Below are 16,499 nucleotides of genomic sequence, written 5' to 3' on the forward strand. Positions count from 1 at the left end.
TACCCAAATGTAATCGCCTTATCTCCGTGGAGCCTGGAAAAGGCGGACAGCTGAAATGGCACGTTAATTTAGCAATGAGATTCCTCAAACGTAAGCAATGTATTATTGTAAATAAAATCAATATGAACATTAAAGGATTTTGCAGTTTACTTCATTATGTAAACTCTTTGGTAGTTGAACTCATTTTCCTTCAGTTATTCACATCAGCCATAATGGGTAATGTCTCTATAACAATTTACATTATAAACCTTTGCAGCTCAAAAACTACCACAGACAATTTGTCATAAAGCCATTCCTTCTAATAACAGCATTAATTGCAAACCTTCTAACTGAATGAAGATAGTAATGAACCACAAAAATATATCTGAGATACAACATGCCTAAGGTAGGGCCTTTGTCGCAGACTAGAACAGGATCCTTTCACTTATCCCAAAGAAAGGCCCAGTCATGTCATTTTGGGAGTGGTATCTTAATTCAGCCAACTCCCTTGCAACCAAGTATGCAATGAAGTTACTCGGTTATCTAATAAAGTTATTAACACAGAGCCCAACCCTCCAGTGCAGATCCTGCTGATGTTTCCCATGGAGCAGCATTAGGTGCTGGTGCCAGTCCTGGTCCTGCAGCACTCGGTGCTCTGGGGACAAGAGTGTGGGGACAGCACTGGAAGTAGGGACTTTCGCTTCCCTTCGAGGTGAGCTCAGGCCTCCCTGCAGGCTTGGGTTGTGGTCTGCTGCTTCTCACATCAGCTCTTCACCACTGAGTATTTATTTTCTGACTTATGTTTGTTTTCCACAGACATGGTTCAAGCTTCCTAAGCACCCTAATATGTTTGCAAATACATTGTGAAAAAATTTTGTTAATCTGTACAACAGAAGTGCTTTAGACTTAAAGGGTGAGGGGACATTCATTTTCCTAGAAACCAAGCATATTAATAAATTTTGGAAGGACAGAGGGAAATCAACTGCATTATTCTCTTGAAGGCAAAGTTCTAAGCAGCCAGAACAACAGCCAGCTACTGTAAGATGAAAAGCACTGACTGACATGGACCAAAACTTTCCCGAGAGCTGATGCCTAGTGTGGCATGCATTCTTGGGAAAGTGTAATCATCGTTCTTGCTGTTTGCAGATTAAAAGCCAAATGTAGACTTTGTCTCACACAATAAACACAGAATAAGAAAGTAACAACTCCAGCCCCAGTCACACAGCTCATGAAATCTTCCTAAAACAACGTAGTCACCATTGGAAGTTGGATGTTGGTTGCACTGGACAGTGTTACATATAGTTTTTGGCAGTAAGTGTTAATTAAACTTCTCGTTTCGAGGCGCAGAACTCCGCAGTACATTTCCCGCAATAGGCAGAGGAAGCGGGCAGTGCACTGTTTCTATCAGGGAAATCGAAATGCCTGAGGAGCTGCGCTCCTGCCCAGCCTGCCGCCTTTGAGGGGAAGGGGCTGCCGGCTGAAGGCATGCGGGGCCCGGCACCGAGGCTTCACAGACGATCCCCTCTGTTTTTCGCAGCGGGTCTTTTTCGCAGCCCTCACAGATGTCCAAAATCCTTGGGCAGGGCCAGGATGCGGAGAGCAGCAGAGCCGCCCCCGCCTTCCCCCCGCCTGGGGGCGCTGCTGCCACGGCCTCCGCCGCTCCGTCCCGCGCTCTCTATGGTGCTCCCCCCGCTCCCCCGCATCCGGCGTTGCCATGGGCGCGCAGCTTCCGCTTCCGGCTCCTTGGTCCGGGCTCTCCGGCGGAGGCGGCGATGGCGGCGGCCTCGTCCTCCTCCTCCTCCTCCTCCTCCTCCTCTTCTTCCTCTTCTTCCTCTTCTTCCCCGCCTTCTTCCTCCTCCTCCTCCTCGGCGGCGGCAGCTGCGGGCTGCCGGGAGGGCCCGGCGGTGGCGACAGGGCCTGGCTGGAGCGACTCCCAGTTCCGCCGCTACTCGTTCGAGACGCGGCCCATCCCGCGGTTGAGCCACAGCGACCCCCGCGCCGAGGAGCTCATCGAGAACGAGGTGCGGGGAGTCCTGGCCCTGTCCTCCCGGGATACCGCGCGATCTCGGTCGTTGCCGCTGTCCCATTCCGCTTTGCCGTAGTGGATGTTTTTCTTCGGTGCTGCAGCGCTGAGTTGTGAAATTTACAGGAAAGGTTTGCTTTAAGCGCTTTGTTGTCGGGATGGAGGCCGTGGGAACGTTGTGTAAAGCCACGGGCACGTGTTGGTTGTTTTCTAAATGCGCGTGAGCACAGGCGTGGAGTTGTTTTGCAGTGGTGGCCCTGGTATTGGTTCTGGAGCAGCTCAGTCTCGTGTTGGTGAGATCGCTGGCTGGGTGTTTAAGGGAAGTCTGCAAGAAGGGATGTTGTGCATGCACAGCTTGGGAACACGGCGCTGCCGTTCCGGGTTGGGTTGCTGATAGATGAGGAGATGGGTGATGTCCTTTGTCTTCCTTTTGTCATGGAGTTTTTTTGCTGTAGAAGAGATGGGGTAGCGTCAGTTTTTTGATGACTGAAGGTTGTGTCCAGGACAAGTGCTGTTGCTGTTTATGGATGCAAAGGTATCTTTTTGTAAACACCTTTTCACAGCTGAGGCTGGAACAGGCCAGACAGAATCTACTATGTCTCCTGGCTACGCGGCAGACCAAGCAGGCCTAAAAGTGTTCCCAGCTGGTGTTTGTGTAACCTCTATGTTAGAGATTAGCTCAGTAGGTAGTGGAAACTGTCCCATTGCTACCAGGAGCTCACTGTAACTCCAGGCCACCACTTTCTTAAAACTTCCTGTCATATCTTGTTTGTTTTTCTCCCCAGTCCAGGGGATCTGATTACTCCACATCCCTTTTCCAATTCCCCATTTTCAAAGAGAGTTTGCATGGGTGCAGTAATGAATGTGATTGTTCTCAAGTTCAAGAGGTCCTTGAATCAATAAACTTCCTATTTCTCTCCAGGAGCCTGTGGTGCTGACAGATACGAATCTGGTTTATCCTGCTCTGAAATGGGACCTGGACTACCTCCAGGAAAACATTGGCAATGGGGACTTCTCAGTGTATAGTGCCAGCACACATAAGTTTTTGTACTACGATGAGAAGAAGATGGCCAATTTTAAGAACTTCAAACCCAAGTCGAGCAGGGAAGAGATGAAGTTTGCTGAGTTTGTGGACAGACTCAAAGAAATACAACAAAAAGGGAGTTCTGAGAGGTAAGTGATACATGGATTATGGAGGTTTCTCCATTTTTTCAGGTCTAAGTAGGAGGTAAGGTTCTCTTCAGTGAGTGTTGATTAAATCCTCTCAAATTTTTTAAACTTTTTGTTTGTTTTTAATAGTCCTACTTTACCTGCAGGGCTGTTAGTTGACAGCAGCCTTGTTATCTGATTTAAAAAGTCATACTATTAGTTAAATAAACTGTTCTCACTGGCTGCAGGAGTTTATTTTTTTCTTCTCTGTCCAAGGCAGGATTTGAATAGAGAAGGAATTAAGCTGCATTTTCTTTTGGCAGACTCTGGTATTGATAGAGGAGCTTAGTAATCTGATGAAAAGGTACAGGCTGCAGCACTCAGGCTTTTCCACAGAATCCCAAGGCACTTGGTGCTAACCCTCTTTGAGAAATATGAGGCAAAGTTGTGTCGTGCTGTGTATTTGGTGGTGATGCCCTGTACCATTAACAGAGTTATAAGTTACTGAGAGGAACTTCATGTGGATATGGAATATAACTATCAGCAACTGTACCTAAACCCTTAGTTAATTCTGTCAGTCACCAGTCCTCTAAAAGGAGGGATGCTTAATTGCATCTTAATTGGAAGCAATGCAGTGTCCATGTCCACTTGTCATCTCTGCCTTTCTCTTCTTTCTCAGCTTTGGATGTGCTTTTTCCAAGAGAGAAGGCAGTCCTTGTGCTTAAAAATGCATTTTTCTCCCAGCACTGCGGACAGCAGTCTGCAATACCGTGATTGTTGGTACATGTTTGATTCCTCCGATCCTCTGTGTCTATACGTAAGCGTGGCTTTAAAGTAACTTGATACTGAAACGTGCAGGCTTTCCTGAGCCCTTTTTTGCCCTTATCTACTTCTACTAGAAGAGGAAACTGATACTGCAGATGAGTTAGAGGGGTGGCATTTACCTAGGGATTAGTCACGAGCATATCTGATATTTGATAATGGCCAGTCTGTTTAGAGTTTCCTCCTCCTGTGCGGAGAGAGGGTTGTTCTTGCTTAAAATTATCTTTTTCCCTTGACTGTTCAAGCAGAACTGAGTTCTGTTCTCTTATGTACCAGGAAATCTTTCAGCAAAGTTTGGGGACTTACTGAACTTGTTTCCTTCCACAGGTGTTTATGGTGTGTAGTGGTAGAACAGAATCTCTAGGAATTATGTCTCTTTGTTTTGAAATCTTTCTGAAGAGATAGAGGTATGTCCATGACAAAGCTTAATACTTGATTTCGGCTTTTCTCTGTAAAATACAGGCTATATCTGCAGCAAACCTTGAATGACACAGTTGGAAGGAAGATTGTGGTGGATTTCCTTGGCTTCAACTGGAACTGGATAAACAAGCAGCAAGGGAAACGTGGCTGGGGCCAACTGACTTCTAACTTACTTCTTATTGGCATGGAAGGTAAACAGCTTCCTCAGACTGGAGGAGAAGGGGAGAAGATTTGGTCAGCAGTTCTGTATTTCAGTTCTAGAAGGTCCTTCAAATGGCTTTCCCTTTAGTTTCTGAGTGTTCCTTCAGAGAAGGCAGTTTAAAGCTTTGGGTTGTGAGTGGACTTATCACAACTTGGGTTATAAAGAGGAAACAATTAAAGGAATAGCCTGTATTTCCCCAGGGATGTACTGTGAGTGCCTGGATGTAATCTTCTTATGGAAAGGCTCTGGGTGATGCTGGTAGGACTGTGTTTCCCGTAACTGCTAATCATATTCTGGGACCTGTTTACTGTTTGCATGCTTCAGAACCTATAGATTTAAAAAGCTCAGAGTCTGCAGATTCAAAATGCAAAACGGTTTGCAAGCTGAGCAGAGTTAGTCCTCTGGGCTTTTCTTAGTGTGTCCAATGTCTGCCCGGGAGGAAATTTTATTATTTTGTGAAGCCTTTTTTCTTATTTGAGCTGGTACACTGTGAGGAGGAATTCTCTTTTGATTAAGAGGTGAATTTTTTCTTGGAAGGTTCTTAGCGGGCACTGGGGAACTTGAAGATGGGTAAATTCTAAAAATATCTGAATAGAATAAAATTCCAAATCCATATGGAGCCTGACTCATAGGCAGGTACCTTAGAAGACAGAGGTACCACTACACTGTTGACAAGGAGAACGTTCTTTCAGAAAGTAATCTCAATAATTGGGTCAGAAATGTACACAGTTTTGTGAAGTGGGATGGCCTATAATTAATGTGGTCATCACATCCAATTATAATGTTCAATAACACAACTTAGATGTTTTTTTCCTTTGCAACAAATCATACTCAATTTACAATAGTTTGTCCTTGCCGCTTGCTTTACTAGCTGAGAGGAGAGAACTTCATGTAAAAGCACTGTACCAGCACTTCCTTCCACCACTTCCTTCCTAAATCAGGCTATGCACGAGAACCAAGGAATTGTCTTGAACCAGCATGTGCTGGAAAAGGGAATGTCTTTACAGGAGCACGTGATTGTATGATCTATTTAATGAAGTTATGGGGCTAACTGTTATCTTAATTCTTGCAGACCAAGAGAGTAATATCTGAGTGACAAACAGCCTGTCAGGGGTACAAAATGCCCCACTGTATTTAAAGATTTGATTAAATTTACGATTTAGTGGTGACAGTCAAGCACAGTTAATCAGACTGAGGGGGTGCTATTGGGAGCCCTAGTGACAGAGATTTGTTTACTTGTTTTCTTGCAAAACTTCTAGGACTTTTTTAAAAATCAGACTGTTAAACTCCTTTTCTCCAGACTAATAATTTTTGAAAGTCCATTCCACAACTTGTCATTTAAACAAAGCGTTTTATGAAAAAGCTTCCGATCAACATTCACCATCTGCTGTTCATTGAAACAAGCTGGAAATCCTAATCCTGTAGAGCATAATTTGCTGAATATGGATTTAGAATGGAAATTAAGTGGAGTAGCAACTGCTCAATAAAGGTTGACTGATATAGTGATCAGATATAGTAATCACTACATTCCTGTAGTCATTTTCCTTGTTTAGTTTTCTGAATATGTGGGAGTGTATTTTCTGTCTTTAGCAAGGAATATAACATGCTTCTCACTTTCATACCTGTACCTGAGAGTGTCTTGATTATCATCTTTTCTCTCTGTGTAGGGAATGTGACACCAGCTCATTATGATGAGCAGCAGAACTTCTTTGCTCAGATTAAGGGTTACAAGAGGTGTATCCTGTTCCCTCCTGATCAGTTTGAATGCCTCTACCCTTATCCTGTGCACCATCCGTGCGACAGACAGAGCCAGGTGAGAGTAGCAGCTTTGTTCTCTGCTCCATGCCAGAAAAGGGCAGTTGTAAAGGTTCTAGGTGGGAGGAAGCTGCACTGGAGTTAAGGCTGCAAACCACTTGCTGAGCTTTTGCAAAACCTGTGTTCAGATCTGTTAATTCGTGAATCCATTGAGAATAGATGCAAGGACCAGTGGTGTCCCTGATTGTGTCTGGTCCTGACTTGCAAGTGCTAGGGCCATAAATATGTTCTTACTGATAGCACAACTGGGCTGCAGTTGCCACCTTCTCTGTTCTGTTTCACTGATCACTTGGTCAGACAGATTTGCTGACAGCCAAATTGCAGGACTCCTATCTCGCAGTGAAGTTAAGATACAAATGGGAATGTAAAAGCCATGTAGGGAAGATCAGGATTATTTGACATTGAGAGCCTGTCGCTGCAGGAAGTTCTTCTGAGTTTCTTAATGTTTTCTTCTGTTAGGTGGACTTTGACAATCCTGACTATGAGAAGTTTCCAAACTTTCGGAACGTGGTTGGCTATGAGACGGTGGTGGGTCCGGGGGATGTGCTGTACATACCCATGTACTGGTAAGAAGGATGGCAGGACTGCACAGTGACCAAAACACAGAGGTTTAAAAGTTTTTTCCACTTAAAGTGTTGTGTTGGCTCTTGAGTATTTTGTTTCAACTTCTCAGGCAGCTGTGGTATTTTCTGTGATATCTTGGGCCAATCTGCTTCTAATTCCTATCTGTTGGATGGGAGTAATTTTCCTGACACCATGCTATTGTACATATACTCCACTATTGTGTGTGAGATAAGGATCTGTATTTAAATAAGGAGAGCTTTCCAGAAGTTCTGAGGTCTTGATGCTGGAGGTATAGGGCGAGGCTTGTCTAGTGCTGTCTGAACTCACCCATCCAAGGTATTTCACTGTAAGCTACAGCAATAGTTCCTTTTCTTTTTTTGTGTGATTTCCATGCAGGTGGCACCACATTGAGTCTCTCCTGAATGGGGGGATTACCATCACTGTGAACTTCTGGTACAAGGTAAGTATAAGCCACTTCCTGCACAGCTTGGATAGCTCCATCCCAGAGGATTTTTTCAGGTAGAGACGTATTGGCATGCATTATCAATATGAGACCTTCATGGCACCAAGTCCTTTGCTTTAAAGCTAAAAGCTTCTTTTTGAGTTGTTTGTGAAGAACTGGTTGAATAGGAAAAGATGGAATAATCTGCCAACTCAGGAAAAATGCAAATGAGCTCTTTTTGATATTTCAGGGCGCCCCAACCCCAAAGAGAATTGAGTATCCGTTAAAGGCTCATCAGAAAGTGGCCATAATGAGGAACATTGAGAAGATGCTGGGAGAAGCCTTAGGAAATCCACAAGAGGTATGAGAGATAACCATGTCGTCACTGCTGTTGAAATTGTTAAGGCTTAATGCAAAACTCAAGATGTCAAGCTACTTGGCTCTGCGGGTGTCAGAATGAAGGTAGGAGAAAGCAGGATTGCTCTTTTGCTGTGAATGGTTCTTCCTGCAGTCTTCAGAAGATCCTTTGCTTACAAAAAGGCAAGCTCTTAAAATTATAATTCTGGGAAGGACCACTACAAACAATGAAGGAGTTGTTCTTGTATGTGGGGAAGGGTATATAAAAAAACCCCCAGACTGAAGTACTTAGAGTATGACTTTGAAGATCTGCTGATCTGAAAATGGAAATACGGGATGTGGATAGAAATATTTTCATGGTCTGTAACCCTTACCACTGTGCAGGAGCTCCTCTTTAGCCTCTCCCCTGAGATTATTTTACTGCCACAGCGTGCTGAACTTCCCTCTGTGATCAGGCAGTGCTTAGACACAGGAGTGGCCTTGACTGAAAACAAAACCTTAGCAAAATCATCAGTCCTAACCCCCTTTTGAAGAGACCCCAAGGACCAGGGAGGATCCAGTGAGTAAGAATGTTTCTTGTCTGCCCTGCAGAAAGCCACCACTGATGACTATTGGCTCCTTTTAATAGCATCTACTGAGAAATCACAAATCTAGGGTGGGAAGTGAAAATGTTTCAAACATGTTTCCACCCTGGATGGAATGTTTTGGTGACAACTGAAGTTGGGTGTTGACAGAGAACTCTGCAATTTTGGTAGGGTATTTAAGAATGTTCTCATGGGTGCCCCAGTGTTTAATCTAGAAAATATTTCCAAAGTGATTTGGTGTCCCCTGGGCTCTGCACCTGCCATTTCTGTGTAACTGTCCTGGCTAACAACCTGTTTTTGCTTTGAACAGGTGGGTCCTTTGTTGAATATGATGATTAAGGGACGGTATGACTAATGCCTGGCTGCCCGGGTGACTGATGTTGGAGCTGCTTTGTTCACGAGCAATGGAAGATTCTGAGCGCTAGTATTGCACGCAGCACTTAACAGACTGATGGGTTTCCTGGCCTATCCCGGCCCCACTACAATAAAGGGGGCTACTGGAACTGCAAAACCATTAGTACCCCATTCATCTTCCACTCTCATCTAACTGAACCTCCCAAGAAAGAGTCTGCACTTATTGGAAGCTGGATTCATGCTCACTAACTTGTTTTTTTTTTTCTCCCTCTGCCCTGTTTGCCACAACAAGGAGCATGGCTTCTGGCACTTGGATGTGTTACTTCAGGATTTTCAGGCATTTGAAGAAGAGCTTGGAGGATAACCAGGAGTGATATTCTTTCCTCAGCCTCATGGAGTTTGGATCTCCTGGCTGGGTTTATGTGTTGGTGCCTGCAGTGGATATAAGGTGGGAAGTGATAGGTTTCACAGTCCTCTGTTGTTAGAGGACCTGTCCATGTTCAACTCTGGCACCTTTTTGTATAATGGAAACTAACCTGTAAGATGGCCTCTGTGTGTTGAGCAACTGGACAAATGATTCAGTTTCTTCAACCTAAGACATCTATGCTTTGGATGTAGTACAGAGTAGAGATCAGAATGAATTTATCTAGTGTGTGAGCACCAAATCCTATGCTCTCCAAGTAACATCTGTCTTGTATGAGTCTAGATAACACTCCTTTCTTACAGCTTTCTCTGGGGAGTGAAGGCTCCTCTCCAGCTCTTCTGAAGCTGCAGTGTGGTTAAAAAGGGGATGTAGCATTATGAAGGGAGATGCATAAATGCCAGGGCACTCTTCAAGTCTTGAATGATTAAGGCACATTTTTAAATTAAATTCCCCTGGGTTACTGAGTTCAACTGTCAAAACACAGTGTCAGATAGGTACAGAGCCTTGCTTCTCCCCCCCAAGGGTGCTGGCTCCTCAGACTAACACAGGAAAGTGCCCTTTTTACCGAAACTGCAAGAACTCAAGTGTGTGTGGCTGCGCACAGGTGCGCGTGTTTGTATGATGTTGTGTGGCTCCTGTCCATCAGTTAAATCCATGCCAGTGTGTGGTTCCCTTCCTTGTACAGTCATGTGAAAGAGTTCAGGGCTTTCTGTTTAAATGTGATTAAGTTTATCTTGATCTCTCTGTGTTCCGGGACTTGACATGGCAGGCTGGGAAGTGACAAGACCAGGGCACACAAACCAGATAAGAGTCCTCAGTAATCACCCTGAAAAATAATTTTGCTTTCCTCCTCTCCTTCCATGCAGAAGCCTTTGGCTCATATGGAGGCTGGCTTTTTATTCCCTGAGGTGTGCTGCACTGCTGTCCCTGGTTTGGGGGGATGGTGCAAAGGTCTTGTATATTTAATGCGGTTGTAATGGAGCTAGAGGTGGGTAAAGCTGTTTCATAGCCCATATATCTCATCCCAGAAAATAGTAGAGAATTTGTTCTGTTGAGACTTCCCAATGTTTTCCCTGTTTTTCTTCTGGGCTTGTTCTGACTTGGGATTCTGATAAAAGTGTTGAGAACATGCTGCTGAAGAAGTGCTCCATCTTTGGCTTCAGGTTCCATCTTTTGCTGGGACAGCTCAAGCACCACTTGCAGTGGGCTTCTTTTTTATAAAGATGGAAGGCTTCTCAAACAGGAGGTCCTGGAGAAAGTTTTCTGGCTGCTTTACTGGTCACAACAAATGAAGTGTAATTGGCAGCTACAGGGTCCTTGTTCAAGAAATATATCTTTGTCACTGAGTAGTCTGACTGCCACGTTGCAGACTCTCCAGAGCTGTGGTTAGATCCAGACGAAGGTCACTCAACTGGATATTTATCAATGCTTGGCCTATGGGTAAGTGGAAAGAAGACTGACTAGCCAAAAGCAAGGTCTTACCAGGAATGTTGGTCACATGCCTTGGCTGAAAGATGCTCAAACTAAATCCCATCTCTGTGCTATTTATTCAGCACACAGTAGTCCTCAGTACTGCTTAGACACCATCAACTCTTGAAGCTCAGGGTGGGAGTTCATATCCCATGTGGAGAGAGAATGGTACTTGCAGAACTTTTGGGGTCCTTTTTTTTTTTCTTTTATTTGCCAAAGGTCTAACTTTTAAAGTGTCTGAACAGGTTTTGCTGCACTTGACTTTGTGAAAGCTCATTTACAATGCACTGATGGACTGACTCCCCCCCTTCCCTTTTCACCTTGTGCTTTCAATGCCCCTTGCCATGGTATTGGGAAGCTGTGTGTTCTCTGCTAGGGGTGTGTGTGCAGGGGTTGGGGTGTGACAAACACACGGTACCTTCTGAAGTGTAGTTCTTAAATACAACCAATGTTGAACAACAGAACTGTGTGGCTTTTATTTTGTGTGTGGCTGTACAGGAGAGCTGTATAAGGACCTGTGTGTATAAAGCTACCATCAGTCTTTCTAACAACTCCACTTGTCTTCGCTGGTGAAAGCTGCTGGTCTCCAAAACCACCTTCAAAACAGCAAAACCAGCTGCATTATTGTGTGTCTTCACAACTATGCTCTGGTCACTGTTGAGGTGATGGAGCAAACTACAAAATGAGGTCTAATGAACTCTTGTCAAGGAGATTTGGGGGGGAAGCTTCCTTTGTATGTTAGCAGCCTTGGGTAGTGGAGTCCTCTCTACCTAATAAAGACAGAGATTATTTTAAGGTAATATTATCTGTACAGAAGTCTTGACATCTAACTGTCAGTGAAATGTTGGCTAAATCTGATTGAATGTCTAACATAGTAAAATGGGTAAGAGTTGAATAGACAGGAGGAATGTTGTGGGGGGGGAGAGGGAGACAGATGTCTGAGCCTGGGCTACCCCAATTGGCATTCTCTCCTCATGCTCTTACAGGACAGGGTAAATGTGAAGGCAGTAGGAAAGACAAGTGCATGAAGTTTTCTGTGACCGTGGGTGATCACCCTTCCCTGCTGTGCCTGCTGGGATCATCGTCTCTGAACACACTTGCTTCTGTTTCAATGAACTTAGTGGTCTGCTATGACTGATCCTGTAGCCTTTCTGTTGTGCACTTGCCTCTCGGGTAGCATGCACAGCTGGCACCACAAAGCTGAGAAATGTCTCAGGTTGTCCAGAAGGGAAACTGAGAGGTGAGAACTGTGTCATTTGAAAACTCAAATCAGTCTCCAAGGTTTTTCACTTGTACTTTGAGTGGTGTGGTTTGTTTTTTTTTTTAGTAACTTAGGTCCCTTAATACTTTTCTTCTTTCCCTCCTCCCGCTCCCCATTTCCCTGTTCCTTGAAAAGTGAGATTTTTCTAAGAAGTCTCTTAATCCTTGTAAATCATGGTTGCAGGATCTTTACTGTGGAAAGAGAAGCTCATGGATTTTTAGATGGATGCACTGGTTCACCTCCTTGGTGATTAGGGTCATACTCAGCTCAGAGAAATTTGGAATCGTTAATCAAGTCCAAGGTGAGGCCAACAGGTCAGAATCAGGCCAGGGCTGAGGAGGTATGAGACAGCTGGGGTGCAGGGGCAGTCTAATGCAGCTGGGGCTGAAGTGGGACACCCTGGGTGTCAAAGCAGCTCTTGAAAGAAGGAGGGGCAGGTCCATGCTGAGACTGCTGCTTCTTTTGTTTGTAACAGTTCTTACCAGTGAGCAAGCCGACCTCGAACACAGCCAACTGTGCTTTAAAGTCTAGAATGGGGGTGGTGCACTCAGGGGCTCAGCAATCTCCTGGCACGTGTTTGTTGATGCATGGTCCCAGCCCTGGAAGCAGAGCAGTAACTGCAGCAGAGGGTACTGCCTTTGCAGATGTGTTTTTACAAAGTACTTTTCTCTAAGCCTCCCTTCTGCTGCATGTGTGTGAGGAGCTTCCTTGCACTCTGGTTTACGGTCTTCATCTTCTGTTCCTGTTATGGAACAGAAAGCACCTCTCCCATTAATGTCCTGCGAAGTCCTGAAGCCACCATCTTCCCTGCGTTGGTGCTGCCTAGAAGGAAAGGAAAAGATGCTGTTACTGTGACAAACACATGCAAAGTAAGTTCTAATTACTGCCTCGCAAAGTCAAATATTTGTTGCAAGCAGAGAACTAATTGTGGGGGGAGGGAGCGGAAGTCGAGGCTCTTGAAGTGTAAGTGGAACAGATGCCCGGACGCCTTGGGGAAACGCAGCTTTCCTCTACAAATCAGAGCTTTAAATTACAAGGCTTTTACCAACGAGAACAGTTGTGGGAAGTCGTCTGCTCTCATTTGTGTAATGGCTTCTGTCACTGGTGATTAGACACAGGATGAAGGAAAAGAAATTTGACAATTAGGAATGAGCGATCATTAATCAGAATCTTTGTTAGAAGGAGAAAAGGGGGGGAGAATATCCCACAAACAACAGAGGCAGCCACTAGAGCCACAGTGAAGTCCACAAGATGCATAACTGAGTGCTGTTGCTCCACAGAGCCCCCTCCACCTAAGTACAGAGCAGCAGCAAGGGTTTTGGCTGAGTTGGAAAGCTGGTGGAGAAAGGCAGCTAGGCAAAATCCTTCCAGTCCTGGTCAGTGATTCTCAGCTATCTGCCTAATAAGGGAGAGAGCATATCTGGGAGTCCTATCCCTGCCCCATTAACACCTTGCACTTCTGTCAGTCTGGCCACAAACTGCCAGCAAAACCCACAGAAACAACTTCTTAAATTTTCAGTCTCCTTTCTCCACACCTTACATGCAGCCTTGTGGTTTCTGGTGTGGAAGAGAGCAGGCAGGGGCCTTGGCTGGCATGCAGAAAGCTTAGGATGAGCAATGTGAAAGTAGTTCTAGGCTCTTTTCTTGAAAATGTCATTTCCTACAAGAGCAAGGAGTAACCTGATGATAGATGCATGACAGATAAAGAAAAGAAGGCAGTGGCGACTTCTCTCTGTCTGTCATTTGCTGGCTTACCTCATCATCCAATCATACAAAATCCAGTATATGCATTTGTTTGGGTTTTGTGGGTTTTGATCAAATTATTGATACACGTGAAATCTATGTTACCTGTTTTTTCTACATCTGTCATTTAAAGTCTTGTCAGATTAAACATTTTGGTATCGTTTACATGAAGAGGTATTTCCTCTGATTAAATCAACAGCTATAACTTGGGAGGGGTCATGACAGACTATTTGTGGGGCATATAATGTTGGTTGGTTCATCTGAAGACTTTAGCTTACTGGATTCATTGATTTCAGTGGCAATTCCTGTCTTTGCAAGGCCAGGTCATTCACTTGAGGTGAAGGTCTGCATCAGTGTGATTATTCTTTCTGTGACTGGAAATCAAAGCAGATACTTACAAAGGGGAGAGCTGAAGCCATGTTGCCTCATTCCCAGCTGGCTCTGAGCTCAGACAAATGATAGCAGCTTGACTTTTCAGCTTCTTCCCATGGCTAGTGTTCACCACAGGAACTCAAAATGAAAGAGAAAACAGTGTTAGATCCTCAGGACAGGATCTAACAGGGCTTTTTGTCTAGATCTTACCATGACAGAAGTTAGGAGAATCACTGGTCACATTGCTTGGGTGAGGAGAATTATCCCCTCTTATGCAGGTGAGAGAAGGGCTGCTACTCATTCACAACAACATGGTAAATGCATGTTTACATTTTGAGGAGTGCACCTCATGCTTTTTGTGTATGGTAAGGTAGCTTGTGAGGTAGTGGGGTTGCTGTCAGAATTCACCTCACAAACTTGCAGTAAACCCTGAGCAATTCCAGACGTAGACACGACAGGGCATTGCCCTTACTGTAGGAAATGTCACTGTGCTGGATGGCAGGAGCACGAGTGTGACTTTCATCTCAGTTTCAGTTGTGGAGGGTTTTTTTCCTGAATAGTCAGGATTTGCTATTGAATGCCTTGGCAGGGAGGAGCTTTGGATGTGATTTGAAACCTCTTGGGAAGCCAGGAGGGGAGGGGAGCGTATGCTATCCTGTGTGTAGGTAATCTGTGTTACAAGATCTGCTTCATGCTGTGTGCTCCCTGAGCTGCTTAAGCACCGCTGGCCTCATGCAGTGAGCTGTGTGAGGGCTCGAGCTGAGCTGAAAGCAGCTAAAGGGGTGAGGTCAAATCATTTGCTTCTATAAAAGGACAGTTCCTGTGCCCACAGAGAGGGCACATGGGGTTATAATAGCATCCAAGGGGGTAGTTTCTGTGGAAGAGATTAGTACCACAAGCAATGGGGCTGATTCTTCTCCAAGTTCCCCTGCCAGGACCTCTGACATTCAGAAGCTACTCCTAACCATCTGTGTTTCACTAGGGTAAAATTCTCTTGGCAGCAAAGAATTACTGGTGCTGGTGGGTAACTGGGTCAAATGCCAGCCAGTACAGGCTGTGGAACTGGAGGCAAGGCCTTGCTTGGCATTTGACGTAATAAGCTTCTGGTCTGTCAACTCATGGGAACTGCAGAGATTTGTAGAGCTGAGGAGTCACAGGCCATGTTACTTGGGCTGTCAGGTCTGACACTGCTCTGGTGGGGCAGACCTAAGTGCTCTTTGGGAGTGGTGCAGACCTGGGGTGTGAATCTCCAAGTGGAGTTTGGGGCTCTGAAGGACCCATTCGTCTGCCACAAGTTCACTCCAAGCACAGCCTGGGGTCTCTTGGTTCCAATTCTTCCCTAGCACAGAGGCAATCCTGTGTCTCCTGCTTTTGCTGTTTGTTTATAACTCTCCCCATCCCATCTGTCTTTCTCTCCTCCTTCCTCCCCTTCCTTTTCCCTCCCTCTCCCTCCTCCCCCTCATTCCCTGTAAGCGATTAATCATTTTGACAGGCTCAGCGATGGCCTTTATTTCCTTGAGGCAGCCAAGAAATGTCTGTGAGCACCTTCTCTGACACCCCTCATGTTCTCTCACCAATCAGATCAGCTACTTCCCTTGGAATGACACCACCAGAAATGGGGGGGGGGGGAGTGGGGGGAAACTCCAACAGAGTCAGCTGGGAAATGGGCAGTGGGGCAGGATCCAGTTGGGGTGCCATGTGGGCCCCCATTAGCTGTGATGAATATGTCATTTCACTATAGCTTGAGTGTGTCATACTTTGCTCCCTCTGTCTCCCCAGGCTCCCTTTCAAATCTTGATTTCAGTGCAAAGGCAGTTGAGAAGAAATCAGGCTGCTTAGGAAAATATCAGCCTTCAACAGAGTGGCTGGAGGGAAAAACTGTTGGAGAAGAAAGAAGAGCAGACTGGGATCATCAAGGGAAAAAGAATGGGGATGGATGGATGGAAGTCTGCAGATGGATGTGGAAGTCTTCCTAGGAAAATCCCTTTTGTCTTATGCAGGAAGGAAGTTGCTTCTGAGTCTCTGTCATGGTTCACCTGGACTTGGCATGTTGTCACGAGGGATGCCTTCCATTCACCTGCAGCCTGGGAAGCTCTCAGGCCACAGTACATGCTATTGCAAATGCCACACTAACCAGAATGAAAATGGAATAGATCAGGGAGCATGATGTCCCCAAAAGGATTTTATCATCCGCTGTAATCAAGCTTCACAGCACCCACTGTCTCCTCATCATGGAACCAAGGAATGCTGTACTTACAGAGTTATACTTTTTCCCCTTATGCATAAAAGCCAGTATTGTCCACAGTGGGAAGAAAGAGTCCAGGAATAACCATTCTGCTTTAGGGGCTGTGGGGATGACTAGAGACCCTTTCTGCAGAGCAGTGGATTGTAACTAATATTTAGAGAAGTGGAGGAGAGAGTGAAGGAGAGAAAGAAGTTGTAGAGGATGCGCTGGAAGTCAGATGAAATGTAATATAAAGATCTTGGATATGGTGGTTGGGTATCATAAGGCAGAAGA

At 45.2% G+C, this 16,499-nt stretch overlaps 1 protein-coding gene across 1 annotated transcript; it reads left to right on the forward strand.

The window, feature by feature from the left end:
- The first annotated feature begins 1,729 nt into the window (after positions 1 to 1,729).
- On the forward strand, positions 1,730 to 11,066 carry HIF1AN (hypoxia inducible factor 1 subunit alpha inhibitor). Its single transcript, XM_027718846.2, has 8 exons — positions 1,730 to 2,000; positions 2,925 to 3,175; positions 4,436 to 4,584; positions 6,263 to 6,408; positions 6,870 to 6,976; positions 7,371 to 7,434; positions 7,667 to 7,777; positions 8,668 to 11,066. The coding sequence occupies exons 1-8, from the start codon at positions 1,752 to 1,754 to the stop codon at positions 8,710 to 8,712; spliced, it is 1,122 nt and encodes a 373-aa protein (XP_027574647.1). The 5' UTR covers positions 1,730 to 1,751; the 3' UTR covers positions 8,713 to 11,066.
- Positions 11,067 to 16,499: the final 5,433 nt, after the last annotated feature.

The sequence above is a fragment of the Pipra filicauda genome, unplaced genomic scaffold, assembly GCF_003945595.2.
Source record: "Pipra filicauda isolate LSUMZ 115617 unplaced genomic scaffold, ASM394559v2 scaffold96_size2947999_pilon, whole genome shotgun sequence".
Taxonomy (NCBI): domain Eukaryota; kingdom Metazoa; phylum Chordata; class Aves; order Passeriformes; family Pipridae; genus Pipra; species Pipra filicauda.

Excerpts from the sequence above, each read along its gene's own strand:
- HIF1AN (XM_027718846.2), top strand. The coding sequence starts at position 1,752 with ATGGCGGCGGCCTCGTCCTCCTCCTCCTCCTCCTCCTCCTCCTCTTCT. Across the intron at positions 6,409-6,869 it reads CGTGCGACAGACAGAGCCAG|GTGGACTTTGACAATCCTGA; the intron begins GTGAGAGTAGCA and ends TTCTTCTGTTAG. Across the intron at positions 7,435-7,666 it reads CTGTGAACTTCTGGTACAAG|GGCGCCCCAACCCCAAAGAG; the intron begins GTAAGTATAAGC and ends TTGATATTTCAG.